Source organism: Onychostoma macrolepis, chromosome 05 (genome assembly GCF_012432095.1).
Source record: "Onychostoma macrolepis isolate SWU-2019 chromosome 05, ASM1243209v1, whole genome shotgun sequence".
Taxonomy (NCBI): domain Eukaryota; kingdom Metazoa; phylum Chordata; class Actinopteri; order Cypriniformes; family Cyprinidae; genus Onychostoma; species Onychostoma macrolepis.
In genome coordinates this window covers 41432209-41450356 of record NC_081159.1, presented here as the reverse complement: position 1 = coordinate 41450356, position 18148 = coordinate 41432209, and the positions used below count along the sequence as shown (strand labels likewise).

The 18148-nt window shown below is 34.7% G+C and overlaps 1 protein-coding gene across 5 annotated transcripts in view; it reads right to left on the bottom strand.

Annotated features, from left to right (window-relative positions):
* tnca (tenascin Ca) overlaps window positions 1-18148 on the bottom strand; it is a 63796-nt gene that overhangs the window by 12215 nt on the left and 33433 nt on the right. For 2 of the 5 annotated variants that reach the window (XM_058775877.1, XM_058775878.1), the window contains 7 exons: window positions 16091-16483; window positions 14194-14625; window positions 11185-11460; window positions 6505-6777; window positions 4455-4727; window positions 3479-3751; window positions 2089-2367 (listed from right to left, as the gene is read on the bottom strand). In XM_058775877.1, coding sequence (XP_058631860.1) covers window positions 2089-2367; window positions 3479-3751; window positions 4455-4727; window positions 6505-6777; window positions 11185-11460; window positions 14194-14625; window positions 16091-16483 — 2199 coding nt within the window. The remainder of the gene's footprint in view (window positions 1-2088; window positions 2368-3478; window positions 3752-4454; window positions 4728-6504; window positions 6778-11184; window positions 11461-14193; window positions 14626-16090; window positions 16484-18148) is intronic. The other 3 variants (XM_058775880.1, XM_058775881.1, XM_058775882.1) reach the window with 3 other exon arrangements.

Below are 18148 nucleotides of genomic sequence, written 5' to 3'. Positions count from 1 at the left end.
ATTCCCTTAATGTTTGCTCTAACATACAAAAAACCAAGTAAAAAATTTAATAAAAAATTAAATAAAAATAAGAAATAAGTAAACAGTTTGATTGTTCTGAGAACATTCAGAAATAACGTTTTCATAACTTAATGGGAACATTAGCACAACGTTCTTAGAACATATTTTTTGTTATATACAGTTTTGCCAGCTATTCAGTAGAAAACACAGTTCAAATATGGCATCACAGATGTGAATGCTCATATTTTTGAGGCAATGGGACCAGTAAAGCATGTACTGTTCTTATGAGCAGCACTAGAAACAAAGCAAAATGCTTTATTGATGGAGGAGACCTGGCGAATCAACAAAGGACAGTGTTGAGGAGGTAGAGTTGAGTTGTGTAGGAGTTTCCCAACCAAAGCTTATATCAATCAGCAGACTGTAACATCTAAAAGAACGCGTAAACACAGGACATGTTCATCTGCGCTTTTTATTGTTATCTTCTGATTAGTATTTAGTTTTGTGCCTTTCTAGATCAGTTTGTAAACTGCAAAGGAATCCGCAGCTGAAGCAACACATGTAAATGTATTTATGCTGCAATCAAAATTTTGGAAAAAAAAAAAAATCTCTCTCTCTCTATATATATTGAAATCACTATGCAGCCTTGAAACCACATAAATGTAGTTGAGAAGCAACACTGCATAATGTATTAAAGTGCCCCTATTATGTATTTTTGAAAATGAGCTTTCATGCAGTGTGTAACACAGCTCTAAGTGAATGAAAACATCCTGCAAAGTTTTAAATGTGAAAGTGCACCGTGTATAAAGTTATTGTCTCTCAAAAGAAAGAGTCGACTCTGAATCATTGAAACGAGTCGTTTTTAAAACGAATCCTAAGCCATTTCATGTTGACTTCAACATGAAACATTAGCACATTGCCCGCCCACTTGTTGGTCTTTTCGCATTGGTCAGAATTAAAATGCAAATTCATTCTTTGCCACTAGGTGCTGCTTTTGGAGCGTTAAAAATAGCGGTTTCCCGGTAAAGCTGTACACAAAACAACACTGCACTCACAAATGCTGCTTTATAAGGCATAACAGGCATGATGACATTAAAATGAGACCAACTGGACCAATCACCGCAGATTAGCGTCACGCAAAGGAGGAGTTTGGAAAAATTAATCGCTTGCTCGTTTTGGGAGCAAGTAAGGTAAAAAATAAATGCATATTGTAAGACAATGAAAGTGTTTTTTGACCTTGCATGCATGTCAACCTGTTGTTGGGGACTCCCAAAACCAAAATATGAACCTTTCATTACCCACAATAGGGGCACTTTAAGACTTTTTTTTTTTTTTTTAAGTATTAACATTCACTGCACAAAAGATAAGCCTACTACTTTTTGTCTTTTTTTAAAAAAATGTAATGGTTTTCCAGAAAAATCTGCGTTTTCTCTACACAAGAATTAATATTCACAATTTAAAAAAAAAAAAAAAAATGCATTAAGAAGTATCTCTCTCTCTCTCTCTCTCTCTCTCTCTCTTTTAAAGATGCATATTGATTCCTGATTTTTGACACTGATTTTTCTGGAAAACCATTCGAAAAAAAAAAGATTAAAGATCATTTGTGCAGACAGTGAATGTTGATTGTTGTGCAGAAAAGACACTGACAACAGTAAAATTTGTGTCCAAATATAAACTTCTGAAAAATGACTAAGGAAACATCAACGGACCACAAAATGTCACTGTTTCCATCAGTACTGTTTAAACAACAACATTTAAAAGATTTAATTTGCAGCGAATAAAATTGTGATTTTAGTAGCAGACTCGAGTAGCTTGGGGAAGAAAAGTATCTTGAGCATATTGAGTGTTTACTGTAGAAACTGTACAATTTGTCAGGTTTTTGTCATGGCGTTGTGTGTGTCTAGAGAGAAACTATCACACTCTTGAACATGTCTTGTGCATACAACCCCTGAAAAAATTGCAATAGCTGTAAAATAGTTGTTACATATTAAAACATTTTGCTATTCAACAAAAAATAAAAACTATCAAGCTTGGGCAGTGAAACGTTTAATGTGAAGGAGTGATGTGCAGTTGAAAAGCAGAGAGCGGTACCTGTAACAGCCACTGTGGTGATTGGACGAGACTGTAACCCATTCCCTGACACCCCGGTCACACTGACCTCATAGCCAATGCCAGTGATCAGGCCCAAAACATCCAGTACGGTCTGGTTCCCCGGCACTACGAACTCTTGCGGCTCCAGCAGCTGGCCAGAGTCCAGCACCTTTACCTGAAAATGCCCGAAGCCCTCAGAGGAATCTGCCACCCAGGACACCCGAAATCCGTACGGGGTAATATCCGAAACTGTGAGCTTTTCCACTCTAGGTAATGAGGCTGGGTTACGTGGTACAGCATTCGTTTGGGTCCCGTGGTTGCAGTGTTATAGGAGGGGACAATACAGGGTGAGGATGTATAATTGATTCTGCAGTGATTGCAAGGTCAAAATAGCTTGCTATTTGTCAAATGTTGCTCATCAGTTTGTCAGTATTAAGCTATGATTGTATGAGCTTTCCATTCTTGGTTTCTCCATGTAAAATAATAGAGCATTCAGTGGGTGCAATGTTAATGTCATTAGACAACATGAGCTCAGACTGATGCAAAAATGAGTTTCCACACTGCAAATGCTACGTTCCTTTCCTTAAACAGGGCAAGTTAAGTTAAATACAAACTGAAACTGCATCTGAACACAAGCCATTTGTAAGATATCTATCGTCTACGAAAGCACCTGAAACTAAAATCTCAGGTCACTGAATATAACGCAAAACCACAAGGGAAAAAAGAGCTTTTAAAGGTCTATTTACACCAAGACCAATGTGACAAATGATCACAAACCAATAAGTAAAATTAAAAAAAAATTATATATTCAAAATAAAAGTTTTTGTTTACATAATATATGTGTGTGTACTGTGTATATTTATTATGTATATATAAATACACACACAAACAGCATATATTTTGAAAATATTTACATGTACTTACATGTATATATTTATATTCATATAATTTATATCATATATAAATATATTTAATATATAAACGCAATTTTTTTTCTTAAATATATACATGAATGTGTGTGTATTTATATATGCATAATAAATATACACAGTACACACACACACACATATATTATGTAAACAGAAACTTTTATTTTGGATGCGATTGATCACAATTAATCGTTTGACAGCACTAATACACACATTTATATTTTTACCAAGCACACACACACACACAAAAAGAAAATTCTCATTTGGTGTAAAAAGGCCTTTAGAGTTATTACAGTAACCATGTAAATTATTACATGCATGCTAGTATGCTAAATAAATAAATAAATATAAAATAAATTTCAGAAATTCGCTTGCAACTAGTTCTAACCGGATGCAAAAATTGTTAGTTCTGTCAAAGTTCTGATTTGTTGTGATAGAAGCATGAAAAACTTGCACAGTACCTGTACTGGTATTGAAGTAAACTGCTGGAGTTTGACGGCCACGAGACAAACCATAAAACACTATGTCATATACCGTAGAGTCCATAAGACCCGAGACGGTAACGTTCCTCTCTGCGCCTGACAGCCTGAGCTCTACAACATCATACAGCTGCTCACGGTCAGTGACACGAGCAGCAAAGTCATCGAAGTGACCTGAGAGTGTGCTCCAGGACAGCGTCAAGCTATTCGGCCGTCTTTCAGACACCACAATGGGGCCCAATTTAGGCTTCGGCTCTGGATGAATGAAAAAGAGTATTGAGTATTGTTACGAAACTTAACGACAGCTGAAACAAGTGAAAACTGGAGGTTTAATACAGTAGGAATACTCTGGGTTATTTGCATTAATGTCTATGAAAAGCATCTCAGGAGTCATATATACATATATCGTAAAAAAAATATTTTTTTTTCTAAGCCATATTGGAGTAATAAATAAAAGTAGCCATTTTTATTTTGAGTTTATATTCATAAATTTGCAGTATGGACAAGATTTAGTCAAAATCAACGTTGTTAACTATAACTATTAAAAATGATTTTTCTTAATTGAAGCTTAGCTAAAATAAAATATAAACATTAGATAAAAACAAAATAAATGTTGAAGTACTAGAAAACAAAGAATGTATTAAAGTAACTAGTAAACCAGTGAAAATGATAAAATCAACATATATTAAAACACACACACACACACACACACACACACACACACGCAAACTGGTTACTGTTCAAAAGACTAACAGACTAATCTTGTGCAAACACATGGTTGGGAAGCAAATCTATCCAATCCTATTTACACTAGTCCTATGCGAATCAATAACATGCCACAGATATTACCTTGCAAACAACCATAAATACTCCTTTTTTTTCTCAGGCAAGCATGCTGCTTTTTGGACAACTCATTATGAATTGATGATCTGAGAACTCAAAGCATGCGCTGCTGTACCTGTGGTTACTACAGTTGTCAGGGCAGCTGTGTTTGTGCCACCAAAGGTGGCGTACAGCTTGATCTGATAGCGTGTGTCTCCTCTGAGGCCGGTCAGCACCGTGGAGCGAACACCTGCGGGCAAGGTGCGCCCCGTCGCCTGCGTGGGCAAAGCAGACTCTCTCACCTCGACTATAAAATTATCAAACGCCTTCTCTCCCGTCCGCCAGGAGAGCGACACTGTGTCTGAGGTAATGTTTGAAACAACTAGCCCAGACAAGTCAGGCTCGGCCGCTACAGGGGGGAAAAAGCCAGCCATGACGATTCATTTAGTGTCTCTTTTTCTTTCGTTCTGTCCATGCTAGCTTGGAGCCTAACTGACAGACAGCCTTGGTTAAAGGGATAGTTCACCCAAAAATCACTCACTCAACCTCATGTCGCCCAACTAACAGGGAACGTTCAGAACTTTGGCTATTCCAGATTCTTTCAAACAAACATTCTTCCAGTAACATTAATAGAGTGTTCATTCAAAGTGATCTGGTCTTTAATAATGTACTCAATTAAATTAAATAAAAACGAAATTATTTATACAACATGGATGTCTATATGTCTACATCATGGATTTTTCATTTATTTATTTTTTATGAAACATTTTAGTTGGACATTCATTCAACATTTGTTAAATGTTAATTGTTTCAGAACAATCAGAGAACATTCAACGACAACGTTCCCATAATGTTTGCAAAATGATCAAATGGAATGTTAAAAAAAAGTCTGGATGTTTTCATAATGGGTATGTTAACAAAACATTGTGAGAACTTATTTTTTTTAGCTGGGAAAGTTGAGCATACATCTTGTGCACTATTTTCCCCACCTAACAAAAATATATTCTAAGAATGTTCTACTAATGTTCCCAAAAAGTTATGAAAATGTCAATTTTTTTAATGTTTTAAAAATGTTTCTTGGTTATGCAAACATTCCATTTTCTCATTTTGCATTATGAGAATGTTACTTTTGAATGTTCTCTGAACGTTCTGAAACAAGTTACATTTAAAAACATCCCACTAAAAGGTTTTTAAAAACATGAATGTATAAATAAAGTTTTTGTGCTAATATTTTGAGAACATTATTAAAAACCGGATAACTTTGAATGAACGTTATGAAAACGTTATTTCTGAATGTTCTCTGAATATTCAAAGCATCCAGTGTTTTAAATGTTTAAACGTTTTTCTTGGTATTGCGAATGTTAAGGGAACATTCCATTTAATCAATTTGCAAAAATTATGTGAACGTTACTGTTAAATGTTTTCAAAAAGCACTATAAACTACTGCATACAACTTGTGCACTATACTCCATGTCCACATATCAGTGTTCACAATTTAACATTAAGTTAAGTAAAAGAAGTATGGAGTATGAAAACATTATTTCTGTGTTCTCTGAATGTTCTAAATGTCCAGTTTTTAAAAAAAATGTCAAAATGTTTTAAAAACATTTTCCTTGGTATTGTGAACATTAAGGGAACATTTCATTTTTCCAATTTTGCAAACATTATGGGAATGTTATTTTTCTGAATGTTCCAAAACAAGAAGTAACATTTAAAAAAACACAAAAAAAAAAAAAACAGATGAAAATCCAAGCAAAAAGTTTAAATGTGAATGATTTTGAGAACATTATTAAAGACCGGATAACTTTGAATAAATATTCTACTAACATTACTTGAAGAGAACCTTGCCAGAACGTTATGAGAATATTCTCTGTTAGCTAGCTGGATCTTTGCGTGAGTAATAGACTTAATTTAGTCACTGTCATGTACGAGTCGAACCTGATGCAACATCTTGAGGCACCAGATTTCAATGTGCACAAGCAAAAGGTAAAAGTTCAGTGATTTACAGTTTTACAGTGCTTGAGTTACATGGACCCATTTTAGAGAGATTTGCAACATACAAAGAAGGGAAAAACATACAGATTTGTGTGACCTTTTGGTTGAACTACTCCTTTAAGGCCTGATTTATCATTTCCAATATAAACTAACCGGGGAAAACAGCAAGGAAACGAGAGAATTGCAGTTACCTGTGGAGGCGACAGCACTGACGGAGTCTGTTCTCCTTCCCTTCACGACTCCAGTGAGGTAAGCTATATAGTCAGTAGTCGGCCATAGCCCAGTGATTTCATACGACTGCGTGCTTTGTGAAAGATTATATTCGACTGGCTCCCGCTGCCAGCTAGAGTCTATAATCTCCAGGATAAACCTCTCAATATCTCCTCTCGTGTCATTCCATGAAATGGAGAAGCTCTCTGATGTAATATTAGAAACATACAGATTGCCAACCACTGGAGCGCTATCTAAAGGGAGAAACGGTTATTGGAATAGCGTGGTTGCACTTCCTATACAATATGCATAATTTGCATGTTCTCTTTCTGTTTAACTGAGAAACTAATGACAGATTAGTTATAGGAAATATCTGCTTTTCTCCGGTAAGAACTGGTATGAATACTGACTAGTATTATGGATTAAGTTTTATAAAGCACCTCAAGTGTGCTTGCCGGATTAGGTCTGTTTTCCATTCCCCGCGTCTGCAGCATGCAAACAGCGCATATTTATTTTTGCATGCAAGCATAACATGCTTTCGTATGTAAATTAGGTTTCATGATGATAACTTTTGTAATAAATATCGTTCAAACATAAATAAGGCAATTAAAAAATGATCATTTGTTGGATATTAAAAAACATACTCAGTATAGTAACACAGAAATCACTTAATTTTCTGTATACTGTATAGATGCTTTGCTTACACGCTGCAGATCAAACAGGCCTCACTAAGAAAACACGAAAGCTGGGCAGAAAATAAAAGCAGATCAAATATTAAAAAAGGATAGGAAAACAAAAGAATGCATTTTTTTAGTTATGAATTCTAAGGTTGTTTTGTTGTTTTTGTTCACTGTAGTGTCAAAACAGGTTATCAAGAATACTGTGTTAGTGCATATGAAGCAATCCACACAAAAGATGCATCAAGATTGGCTTCTATTCTGCGTTATTCCCATGCCAATCTTGCATTATTCCCAATCCAAACAATAACATACAGTAATGCCCTATGCTCAGTGCAGTTTATAAGTTAATGCTTGGATGATGCCCAAAAAGCAGAATGTCTGAATATTTAATTAACTATTTTAATCATTTGATTATTGAATTATTAAATGTAATTATTAGTTCATATTTAATTAACTATTATTTCAAGTAGTGTGATATTTTATCAAAAATATTATTATAATTCATTAAAATATTGTTTAATATTGTTCGCTAAATCATATCGTTACTTTTATTATATTAAAGCACTGATAATTAAAACAAAAAATAAATAAAAAGATCTATAGTGTTATAATGTTAAAGATTAGCTATCAACAGAGGATTAAAAAAACAATAAATAACTAATTTAATTTTTTTAAATGATTTCTTTGAAAGTTTTTCTAAATTAAAAGAAAATGTTTTAAAAAAAAGCTAATAATAGCTGATTAGTGCTTTATTTTGAATGATCTTTTAATTTTATTTTCTTACAAAGGTTTTTTACTTAAAGTTTTTTACATGTTTTTAAAATTAATTAAAAATGTACAATTAAAAGAAATAATTGTAAAATAAAAAAATCTAATTAAAACATTGAAAATATTCAAAAAATATTTTCAATAAAAAGAAATGTTGTATGTAATGGTTTACTTGCATATCATATGATGATTAACCAGAATCAGAGACCCGTGAACATGCAAAAATGTTGCTAAATTATTGACTTATAAAATATACTTCCTTTATAAAATATTTTAGGTCAAAGGTTTGACTGACAAAAAAGTTTTGGAAGCCCTGACATATAGAAAGTCCTCGAAAATCAACAAAAATCATAATGGACCTTACTTATTCAATGCACATTGCTTCTATATTAAATCAAAAGTTGTTTGAAATGATGCAAGTAGATGATGAGATCACAATAAAGTGAATGAAATTGTATGTAAGAGGATGAAATATGTTGCAATCACTGCAGCTCATCAAAACTCACCACAATGCGGTAAATGTGTGAGATGGGTACTGGTGCCATGCATTTGGGCAGATGGATGAAATGGATGATAGGATAATGGTGGACAGTGATTACTGTTCAATACAAAGCTTTGATTTCAGTGGAAGGAAATGAATGGAAACACAACATATTCTGTGCCCCAACGCAATCAACTTTGAGGACAGACCGACACAGTGGCTGGAACAGTAGAGGTGACAATCAGTTAGCTTTGTTAACAGAAGTCATTTCACAATCAACAAATTATGATGGACACCATTAAGTGTTCGTTCATCATTCTCAACGGCCCCATGCAACAAAGATGTTTAGGTTTCGTGAAAAATTAAAAGGAAACGTTAAAGCACAGAAGCACCTGCTTGACACCACAGCTCCCAACTAGAAAAAAAAGGTTGGAAAGAGAGAAAAGATGAAAGAAAAAAGAAAAAAGGCATGATAGATAATGAATGTCCCATCCTTTGTGAAAAAGAAGTGCACTTAATTGCACTAAATGTGCACTTGTAGTGTGTGCCAAAGCTTAAAAATATATATATTAAAGAAAAAAAAACATACTTGAAGATAATATAATATTAATAAAATATTAATGTATTTACGATAATAAATTATTTTACTAAGTGTCAAATTAAAAGCATATATATATATATATATATATATATATACACATATACAGTGAGGAAAATAAGTATTTGAACACCCTGCTATTTTGCAAGTTCTCCCACTTAGAAATCATGGAGGGTCTGAAATTGTCATCGTAGGTGCATGTCCACTGTGAGAGACATAATCTAAAAAAAATCCAGAAATCACAATGTATGATTTTTAACTATTTATTTGTATGATACAGCTGCAAATAAGTATTTGAACACCTGAGAAAATCAATGTTAATATTTGGTACAGTAGCCTTTGTTTGCAATTACAGAGGTCAAACGTTTCCTGTAGTTTTTCACCAGGTTTGCACACACTGCAGGAGGATTTTGGCCTCCTCCACACAGATCTTCTCTAGATCAGTCAGGTTTCTGGCCTGTCGCTGAGAAACACGGAGTTTGAGCTCCCTCAAAGATTCTCTATTGGGTTTAGGTCTGGAGACTGGCTAGGCCACACCAGAACCTTGATATGCTTCTTACAGAGCCACTCCTTGGTTATCCTGGCTGTGTGCTTGGTCATTGTCATGTTGGAAGACCCAGCCTCGACCCATCTTCAATGCTCTAACTGAGGGAAGGAGGTTGTTCCCAAAATCTTGCAATACATGGCCCCGGTCATCCTCTCCTTAATACAGTGCAGTCGCCCTGTCCCATGTGCAGAAAAACACCCCCAAAGCATGATGCTACCACCCCATGCTTCACAGTAGGGATGGTGTTCTTGGGATGGTACTCATCATTCTTCTTCCTCCAAACACGTTTAGTGGAATTATGACCAAAAGTTCTATTTTGGTCTCATCTGACCACATGACTTTCTCCCATGACTCCTCTGGATCATCCAAATGGTCATTGGCAAACTTAAGTCGGGCCTGGACATGTGCTGGTTTAAGCAGGGGAACCTTCCGTGCCATGCATGATTTCAAACCATGACGTCTTAGTGTATTACCAACAGTAACCTTGGAAGCGGTGGTCCCAGCTCTTTTCAGGTCATTGACCAGCTCCTCCCGTGTAGTTCTGGGCTGATTTCTCACCTTTCTTAGGATCATTGAGACCCCACGAGGTGAGATCTTGCATGGAGCCCCAGTCCGAGGGAGATTGACAGTCATGTTTAGCTTCTTCCATTTTCTAATGATTGCTCCAACAGTGGACCTTTTTCACCAAGCTGCTTGGCAATTTCCCGTAGCCCTTTCCAGCCTTGTGGAGGTGTACAATTTTGTCTCTAGTGTCTTTGGACAGCTCTTTGGTCTTGGCCATGTTAGTAGTTGGATTCTTACTGATTGTATGGGGTGGACAGGTGTCTTTATGCAGCTAACGACCTCAAACAGGTGCATCTAATTTAGGATAATAAATGGAGTGGAGGTGGACATTTTAAAGGCAGACTAACAGGTCTTTGAGGGTCAGAATTCTAGCTGATAGACAGGTGTTCAAATACTTATTTGCAGCTGTATCATACAAATAAATATTTAAAAAATCATACATTGTGATTTCTGGATTTTTTTTTTTAGATTATGTCTCTCACAGTGGACATGCACCTACGATGACAATTTCAGACCCCTCCATGATTTCTAAGTGGGAGAACTTGCAAAGTAGCAGGGTGTTCAAATACTTATTTTCCTCACTGTATATATATATATATATATAACAATGCATTTATATTATGTCAAATTATTCATATGAAGTATTATAGTAATAAAATATCCATATAATATAATAATTAATAAAATAAAAAGCATCTTAAATTTAAGTTTAAAGTGTAAAACAATACAAAATATATTATTCATATTGAAGCATTATATTAATAAGGTATAGACCCATTTCTAACATTTTGTACCATGCAAATAATTGTAACATATATATTCTGAAATATATTCAGTTAATATATCATATGAAATATTAGTATAATATTTATAATAATTAATTAAATATAGGGACACCGTTAATAAGTGTTTATTATATATATATATATATATATATATATATATATATATATAAGCACTGTTGTAAATGTCGGCTAAAGTGCACCTCTTTTTCAGCAGGGATATCCAAGTAAGCATGGGTACCTGTAGCTGCTTGAGTGTAGATCGACCCCAGGATCGAGCCCTGATGCACTCCGTATAATGTAATTATATAGGACGTGTCGGGACTGAGCCCAGACATCCATAAACTACGTGCATCACCAGATACCGAAAGGTTCTGTTTTTCTGGACCTGCTGAATTTGCCACTTCAATCACAAAACTGTCAAAGGCAGAGCCATCCTCAATGGTCCAGGACACATTGAAGCTATCCCAAGATACATCAGACACACTCAGACTGCCAATCTGCGGCCTCTGCTCCTCTGACGGACAAAGAAATCAGACATGAGTTATTGTCACTGAAATTAATTACATTTGCATAATGAAATGAGCTGAGCTGAGCCACTGGCTTAACGTAATGACAGATAAAACAGTTAATAGATGGAATGAAATGATATGGATAAAGACAAGGCACAGAGAGAAGGTGTTCATTCATGTTGAGAAATAATCATTCAGAATGATCAGATAAAACATTATATTAATTGTATCATGCTATAATCCCAAGGGGAGGCTTCTCATGAAAAGTTCAGAAACAATTCTGCAAGTGTTCTGCGGCACTAGAGGTACTGAGATCACATCTCGGGTAATAACTAAAATGTTAAGTAAATATGAGTTTGATTGGAGAAAGTGAATTTTAAACAATATTTGATGATTAATATACACTACAGTTCAAAAATTTGGGGTCGGTAAGATTTTTAAAATGAGTCTCTTCTGCTCATTAAGGAAGCATTTATTTGATCAAAAATACAGTAAAAGCAGTAATACTATGAAATATTATAATTTTAAATAAATGTTTTCTATTGTAATATATTTTAAAATGTAATTTATTCCTGTAATGCAAAGCTGAATTTTCAGCATCATTGCTCCAGTCTTCAGTGTCACATGATCCTTCAGAAATCATTCTAATATGCTGATTTGCTGCTCAAGAAACATTTCTGATAATTATCAATGTCGAAAACAGTTGGGACGCTTAACATTTTTGGAAACCGTGATACTTATTTTCAGAATTCTTTGATGAATTTAAATATCAAAAGAACAGAATTTATTTGAAATAGAAATCTTTTGTAACCTTTTTAGGGTTATTATAGTTAAAGCTGCAGTCTGTAACTTTTTTTGGTTAAAAATGATCCGAAATCAATATTTGAGCAAGTGCATAGCCAGCCAGTGTTCAAAACTATTGCCTTACTTTAGCCCGATTCACAACGCTTAGCTTATAATAATGTTTTCTAATTTGAGTGGTACGGGTAGGTTTCCGCAGCAAATTTGAGCATGGCACTGTGTCATTACGCCACGTCTGTAAACATAAAGAAGTTGTCCCGGCTACTAGGCTACTGCATGTGAGGATCCTGCAGGTGACGGATCGTTTACAGCCTTTTCTCACAGCAGCTAGAATAATTAAATGTATCATTTTGATGGCGGATTGTAATCCAGAAAGTATTTTGTTTTTATGAAACACATGTGAATGAAATGAAATTATATACCAGTTTTAAATGTGCTCAGATAGCCTGCGTTTACACAAGATTTGTATTTGAAAGAAAACCAGTTCGAAGGGAGCATAGTTAGCTTTTTGGGTTAAAAGAATTTCTTAATACGAAATTCGAATGGCATGACAATTAGATTAGACTGTACAGAAATTGAAATCTACAAGCTAATACACACTATACTCATAGTGACGCAATGCTGATGTTGTTAATTTGAGAATAAAGTATAACAATAATAATAATTTGCACGGTTTGATGTGACGAGCTAATCGATCTTTAGATTAAATCACCATTGGAAGTGCGATTTATTGTAATGCTTTTTCCCTCAGTTGGTCAGAACAAACATTACTGACTTGTTACTTACTTGTTCAGATGACAATATCCGGTGAAAATTCTTATTTGTGTCATATATTCCAAGACGTAGACTAATCTGTGATTGCGTAGAACAGTAAATATCCACACCGATACGGTGACTGACAGCTACATATACTCCTCAAAACATTAGATTCATCCACGCTGGAGCTGTGCCAGAGTACAACCCCACACAAGCAAGATAATTCCACAAGCAGCTGCAATTCCAGGTTTTCAAACATAGATGGCGACAAAGAGGCAAAACTTACGGACTGCAGCTTTAACTAAAACTAAAACAATTATTTTTAAAAATAATTATCATTTCAGTATTTAAAAAAATAAATAAATAAAAATATTTTAAAATATTTTAAAAATTTCATTATTCCATTTTCATTATTTAAAAATAACAACATTAAAAATATTTTTATAAAACATATCACTTTTTCAGTTTAAGTTGAAGCACTAAATAACTGAGTAAATTAACTAAAATAACTAAAAACTGAACAAAACTGAAACACATACATATACATATATATATATATATATATATATATATATATATATATACACAAAAAATAACTAAAATTTAAGAATATATCAATATATATAACTATAACAGTATATCAAAGTATATCTAAAATAACACTTATTTAATGTGTCCCAGTTGAATAAAAGCATTAAAAAATTTATATATATATTACTGACCCCAAAATTTTTAAAGCTAGTGTTCAACTAAATATTTAAAATGCACAAAATGACACTCGCAAGTGCAACAGCAGACAAGCTAGAATGAACAGCGTTTCAGTTCTACTGGACTGCTTTCATTATAGTCATGGTAGTCCACATAAACCAAAGCCCACAGCCATTTTTCAAGCAAACTAGGTGTGGTTTCTTGGCGTGGGCCCAAAAGTCATTTAGACTAACCAAATAAACCGAACTGTGACGTCAAAAGGACTTGGATTTGCATTAAACACTGTGGTGTAAAAACACTATTTTTCCACCAACCGTCTTACGCCTGCAGAATTGCCAAGATGATGGGATAGATTTTACTTTTTAAAAATGACTTTGAATGAATGAATAAAAGAATGACATTTATATTATTGTGAATATTGGAGTTACGGCGGATGACGGATGACTGTGTTTCTGAAGCTCATGTCCATGTACCTGTCTTGATGTGAACATTGACTGGTTGGGATTTCTCGCCCTCCTTCATCCCATACAACGTAATCTCATAAAGCGTGTCAGGGTTCAGTCCATCTACATGGACCTGCCTGGCTTCTGCAGACACTTCAATAACACTGTCTTTGGACTTATTTGATGTTGAGTTCAACTCAACAATGAAGCTATCGAAGGCTCCATCAGGAGCCGACCAAGTCAGTCTCAAACTATTCCTGCTCACATCAGTGACGTTTAGGTCACCCGGAGGCCCTTGATTCGGGCCCTCAAGTTCATCACCTGAGGCTTCAGCTTTAAAATCCTCTGTTAAAAGAGTGGAGGTAGAGACTGATGGCTGAACCTCCTTATGGAGGCTTGGTAGCGTTGTTGAAACACTTTTGAAGGTCAAAGCAACAACATCAGGAGAGGTAGACTTTGGTGCTATAGAGGAAAGTATTCAGTGTGTTTAAGGTCAGAGATTAAAGACAAGACAAAATTAGCAGAGATTTACCTGTAAAAACAAGAGGTTAAATAATCATTAACTAACTGCACAATTAAATTATGACTATATACATTTTAATCTACCATTAATCTCCTGTTTATCCTGGGAAGTGGTTTTCTGATTTGCATGGTAAGTAACTGCAAATGAATTCCTTTTGAAATATCAAAAGTACATTTTATAATTGTTTTTAAATATTATGATGGTTAATCATACTCTAACTGTAGTTACACATAGTTAACTAAACACCACTTTAACGTGTATTTCCTCATGTCTGTCATGTCTGGTTATTACTAAAACCAAAACTAAAACCATTAAAAAAAATAAAAAAATCTGTTACTTGAAATAAAAGAATAACTAATAAAAATGACAAACATACACAACAAATTACTATAACTTTGACGAAAATGAAAATGAAAACATAAACAAAAATAAAAAATTAATTTAAAATATAAAATAAAAACTAGGCTAATAGTATCTCACTGATATTAAAACAACACTGGCATTTGTCATATTGCACGCCAAAATTCAAAGACAGAAAAAAAAAAAAAAAGCAGGACCAATAAAATTTTATGCACTGTGATATGATTTTAAGGAATATTCGAAACGCATAGCAACAGCACTGTGAAGTGAGTATTTAATGAAACATTTCTTAGTGAATTCGCCACTCAGTTTCTCGAAGTAAACTGAGGTTTGAGTTACACTGCATGCAATATAACTCAATTCACATGCAAATGATGTTACCGCTTATTTCAATCTACATGCATGTATCTGAAAACATCTGACATTAATGACCATGAGCCATTAATTGCTGAAGTTTCCAAGTAGTCCACTAGAGTGGAAGTACATGGGATGCTTCAGGCTGATGGATAATCCATGCAGACCTCAAGATGTTTTGAGGAAAGGACATGCATGAAGTCGATTTTAAGAGTTTTAACAAGTCACAAACAATATTCTGTGCTCATCAGCCTTTCATGCATTTTTTTTTTTTTTTTTACCACAGTTTAGTTTGTTATGAGGATTAATAATTTTAACCACTGCAAAAACTTGTGGATCGTGGATCTCCTTGTCTGAGCCAATGAGCAGCTATATGCAATGGACTGGGTGATATGCTAAATATTCACAATATATTCACATTAATTGAGCAAAAATATAAAATACTGGAAAAAAAGTAAAAGATATAAAATATCTCATTAGTAAAAACAGCATTAAAGTTCAATGCATCATCATGCACGTCTTTGTGCTCTACCATATGACAAATGGGAGCAGTTGCATATTGTATGTCATGCAAAATTTGTGTCACTCCATTCTTAAACCTATGAGTTTCACAAAAAAAGTTTTACATTTCTTAAAGTTGCAGTGGTGCTAAATTAAACAGATGACGTGAAACCCAAAAGAAAGTTATACCTGTAACTGCAACTGCTTCTAGTAGTGAAGATCTTTGGTTATTGGATATTCCATAAAGCCTTACTTGGTACTCTGTGGAAGCCTTTAGGCCACGGATTTTAGTGTCGTTCACCTCCCCATGGAGATGAACCTCCTCTTTCCATTTCCCTGAGAAATCTTTAAGTTCTACAGTGTAACTATCATAGCCAATGTGTTTATTTGACTCCCACGCAAGATCAAATCCTTCAGATGTGACATTAGACACGGTCAAGGTGCCAGTGGGATCCTCGTATCCGCTCCCAGAGAATGGGATCTCTGAGTTGTCGAGAGACACAAAGCTAATGACATTGTCATCAGTGCCTTTGGCTGAACCGAGCTCAGGAAATGTGTTTGCTAGATAAAAAGTAAAAGATGCTACAAGAAAAAGACAAAAACATATGACACTTGGGAAACGACATGATAACACGTGCAAATCCCTTCATTCAAGACCAATTATAATTGAATATCATCTTCTATGGTTTGCTTGGTTTATCAGCAAAAAGCCTCACACTGTTCCCTTACCAGGTGCAACACATTAAGCTTCCTGAAAATGAAAATCCACACAATTACAGTGAATTGGGACATACTCGATGTTTAAATACAGAATTTTGACCAATGAGATTGCATTGTGGGTGGGGCTTTCCAGAAACTCAGATTTACATAAAAGAGCTTCCATCCTTTATGGTGTTGCAACTGGTTTGGACACAGTGTCATAAATTAAAACCAGAAACATACTTTACTCAAGTACACAAACGTAGACGTGAATACTTGGTCAATGCACTACAAGTATGCAGATCTGCTGTTTACCCAAAAATAAACATTTGCTGAAAATGTACTCACCATCAGGCCATCCAGGATGTAGATGAGTTTGTTTGTTCATCGGAACAGATCTGGTGTAATTTATCATTTCATCACTTGCTCACCAATGGATCCTCTGTAGTGAATGGGTGCCGTCAGAATGAGAGTCCAAACAGATGATAAAAACATCACAATAAACCACAAATAATCCACACCACTCCAGTCCATCAATTAACATCTTGAGAAGTGAAAAGCTACATGTTTGTAAGAAAAAATCCATCAAGGCATTTTTAACTTCAAACGTTACCTCTGGCCAAAATGTCCACAATCCATGATGCTTCCTCCAGTGAAAAAGTGCATCCCCTGTTTTCCTCTCACATCAAAATCCACCAACATATTTGTTTAGAAATATTTTGGACTGTTTCCACTTGTAAATGGTGCTCGATCTGTGCATATTTGTCTCCTGATTCAGTTAGAAACAATGATTTGAAGCTAAAAAATGTTAATGATGAAACTCTTTTTTACAAATTTGCAGCTTTTCACTTCACAAGACGTTAACTGATGGACTGGAGTGGTGTGGATTACTTGTGGATTATTGTGATGTTTTTATCAGCTGTTTGGACTCTCATTCTGACGGCACCCATTCACTGCAGAGGATGCATTGGTGAGCGAGTGATGTAATGCTACTCCAAATCTGTTCTGATGAAGAAACAAACATATCCACATCCTGTTTGGCCTGAGTGTGAGGACATTTTCATTTAACATGCTTTAACATGTGCTTATGCATTGCGCTGTCAATGACAATACAGTTTCCTTATGTTTTATACTTTTATCCAACTTATTTTTAAATGCTATATGCAATTTCCTGTGAATGCACAGTTTTTTGTCCAGCTAAAATAACTGGAAGTGGCTGAAACACTGAAAACCTACAGTATATTAAAAATAAGATGTACTGTACAAATATGCCTATTTGAGACAATTTGCTCACCAAGTAGATAAAACAAATGAAAACATTTTTTACAATGTGCAATTCATTCATGTTGAGAATGCAACACATGCATGCATTGCAGTGCAGCCAGATTTTGGTGCATAACACCATACAAATCAAACGCAGATAGAAGTGTTTGTATTCACATTCTTGCATAGAGTATGTTTCAGGTCTAAAACTGATGATTTTAAATAGATATTTGGGAAAAAATGCATATAAAAGTTAGGTATGTTCAATTTCACAACACAATCTTT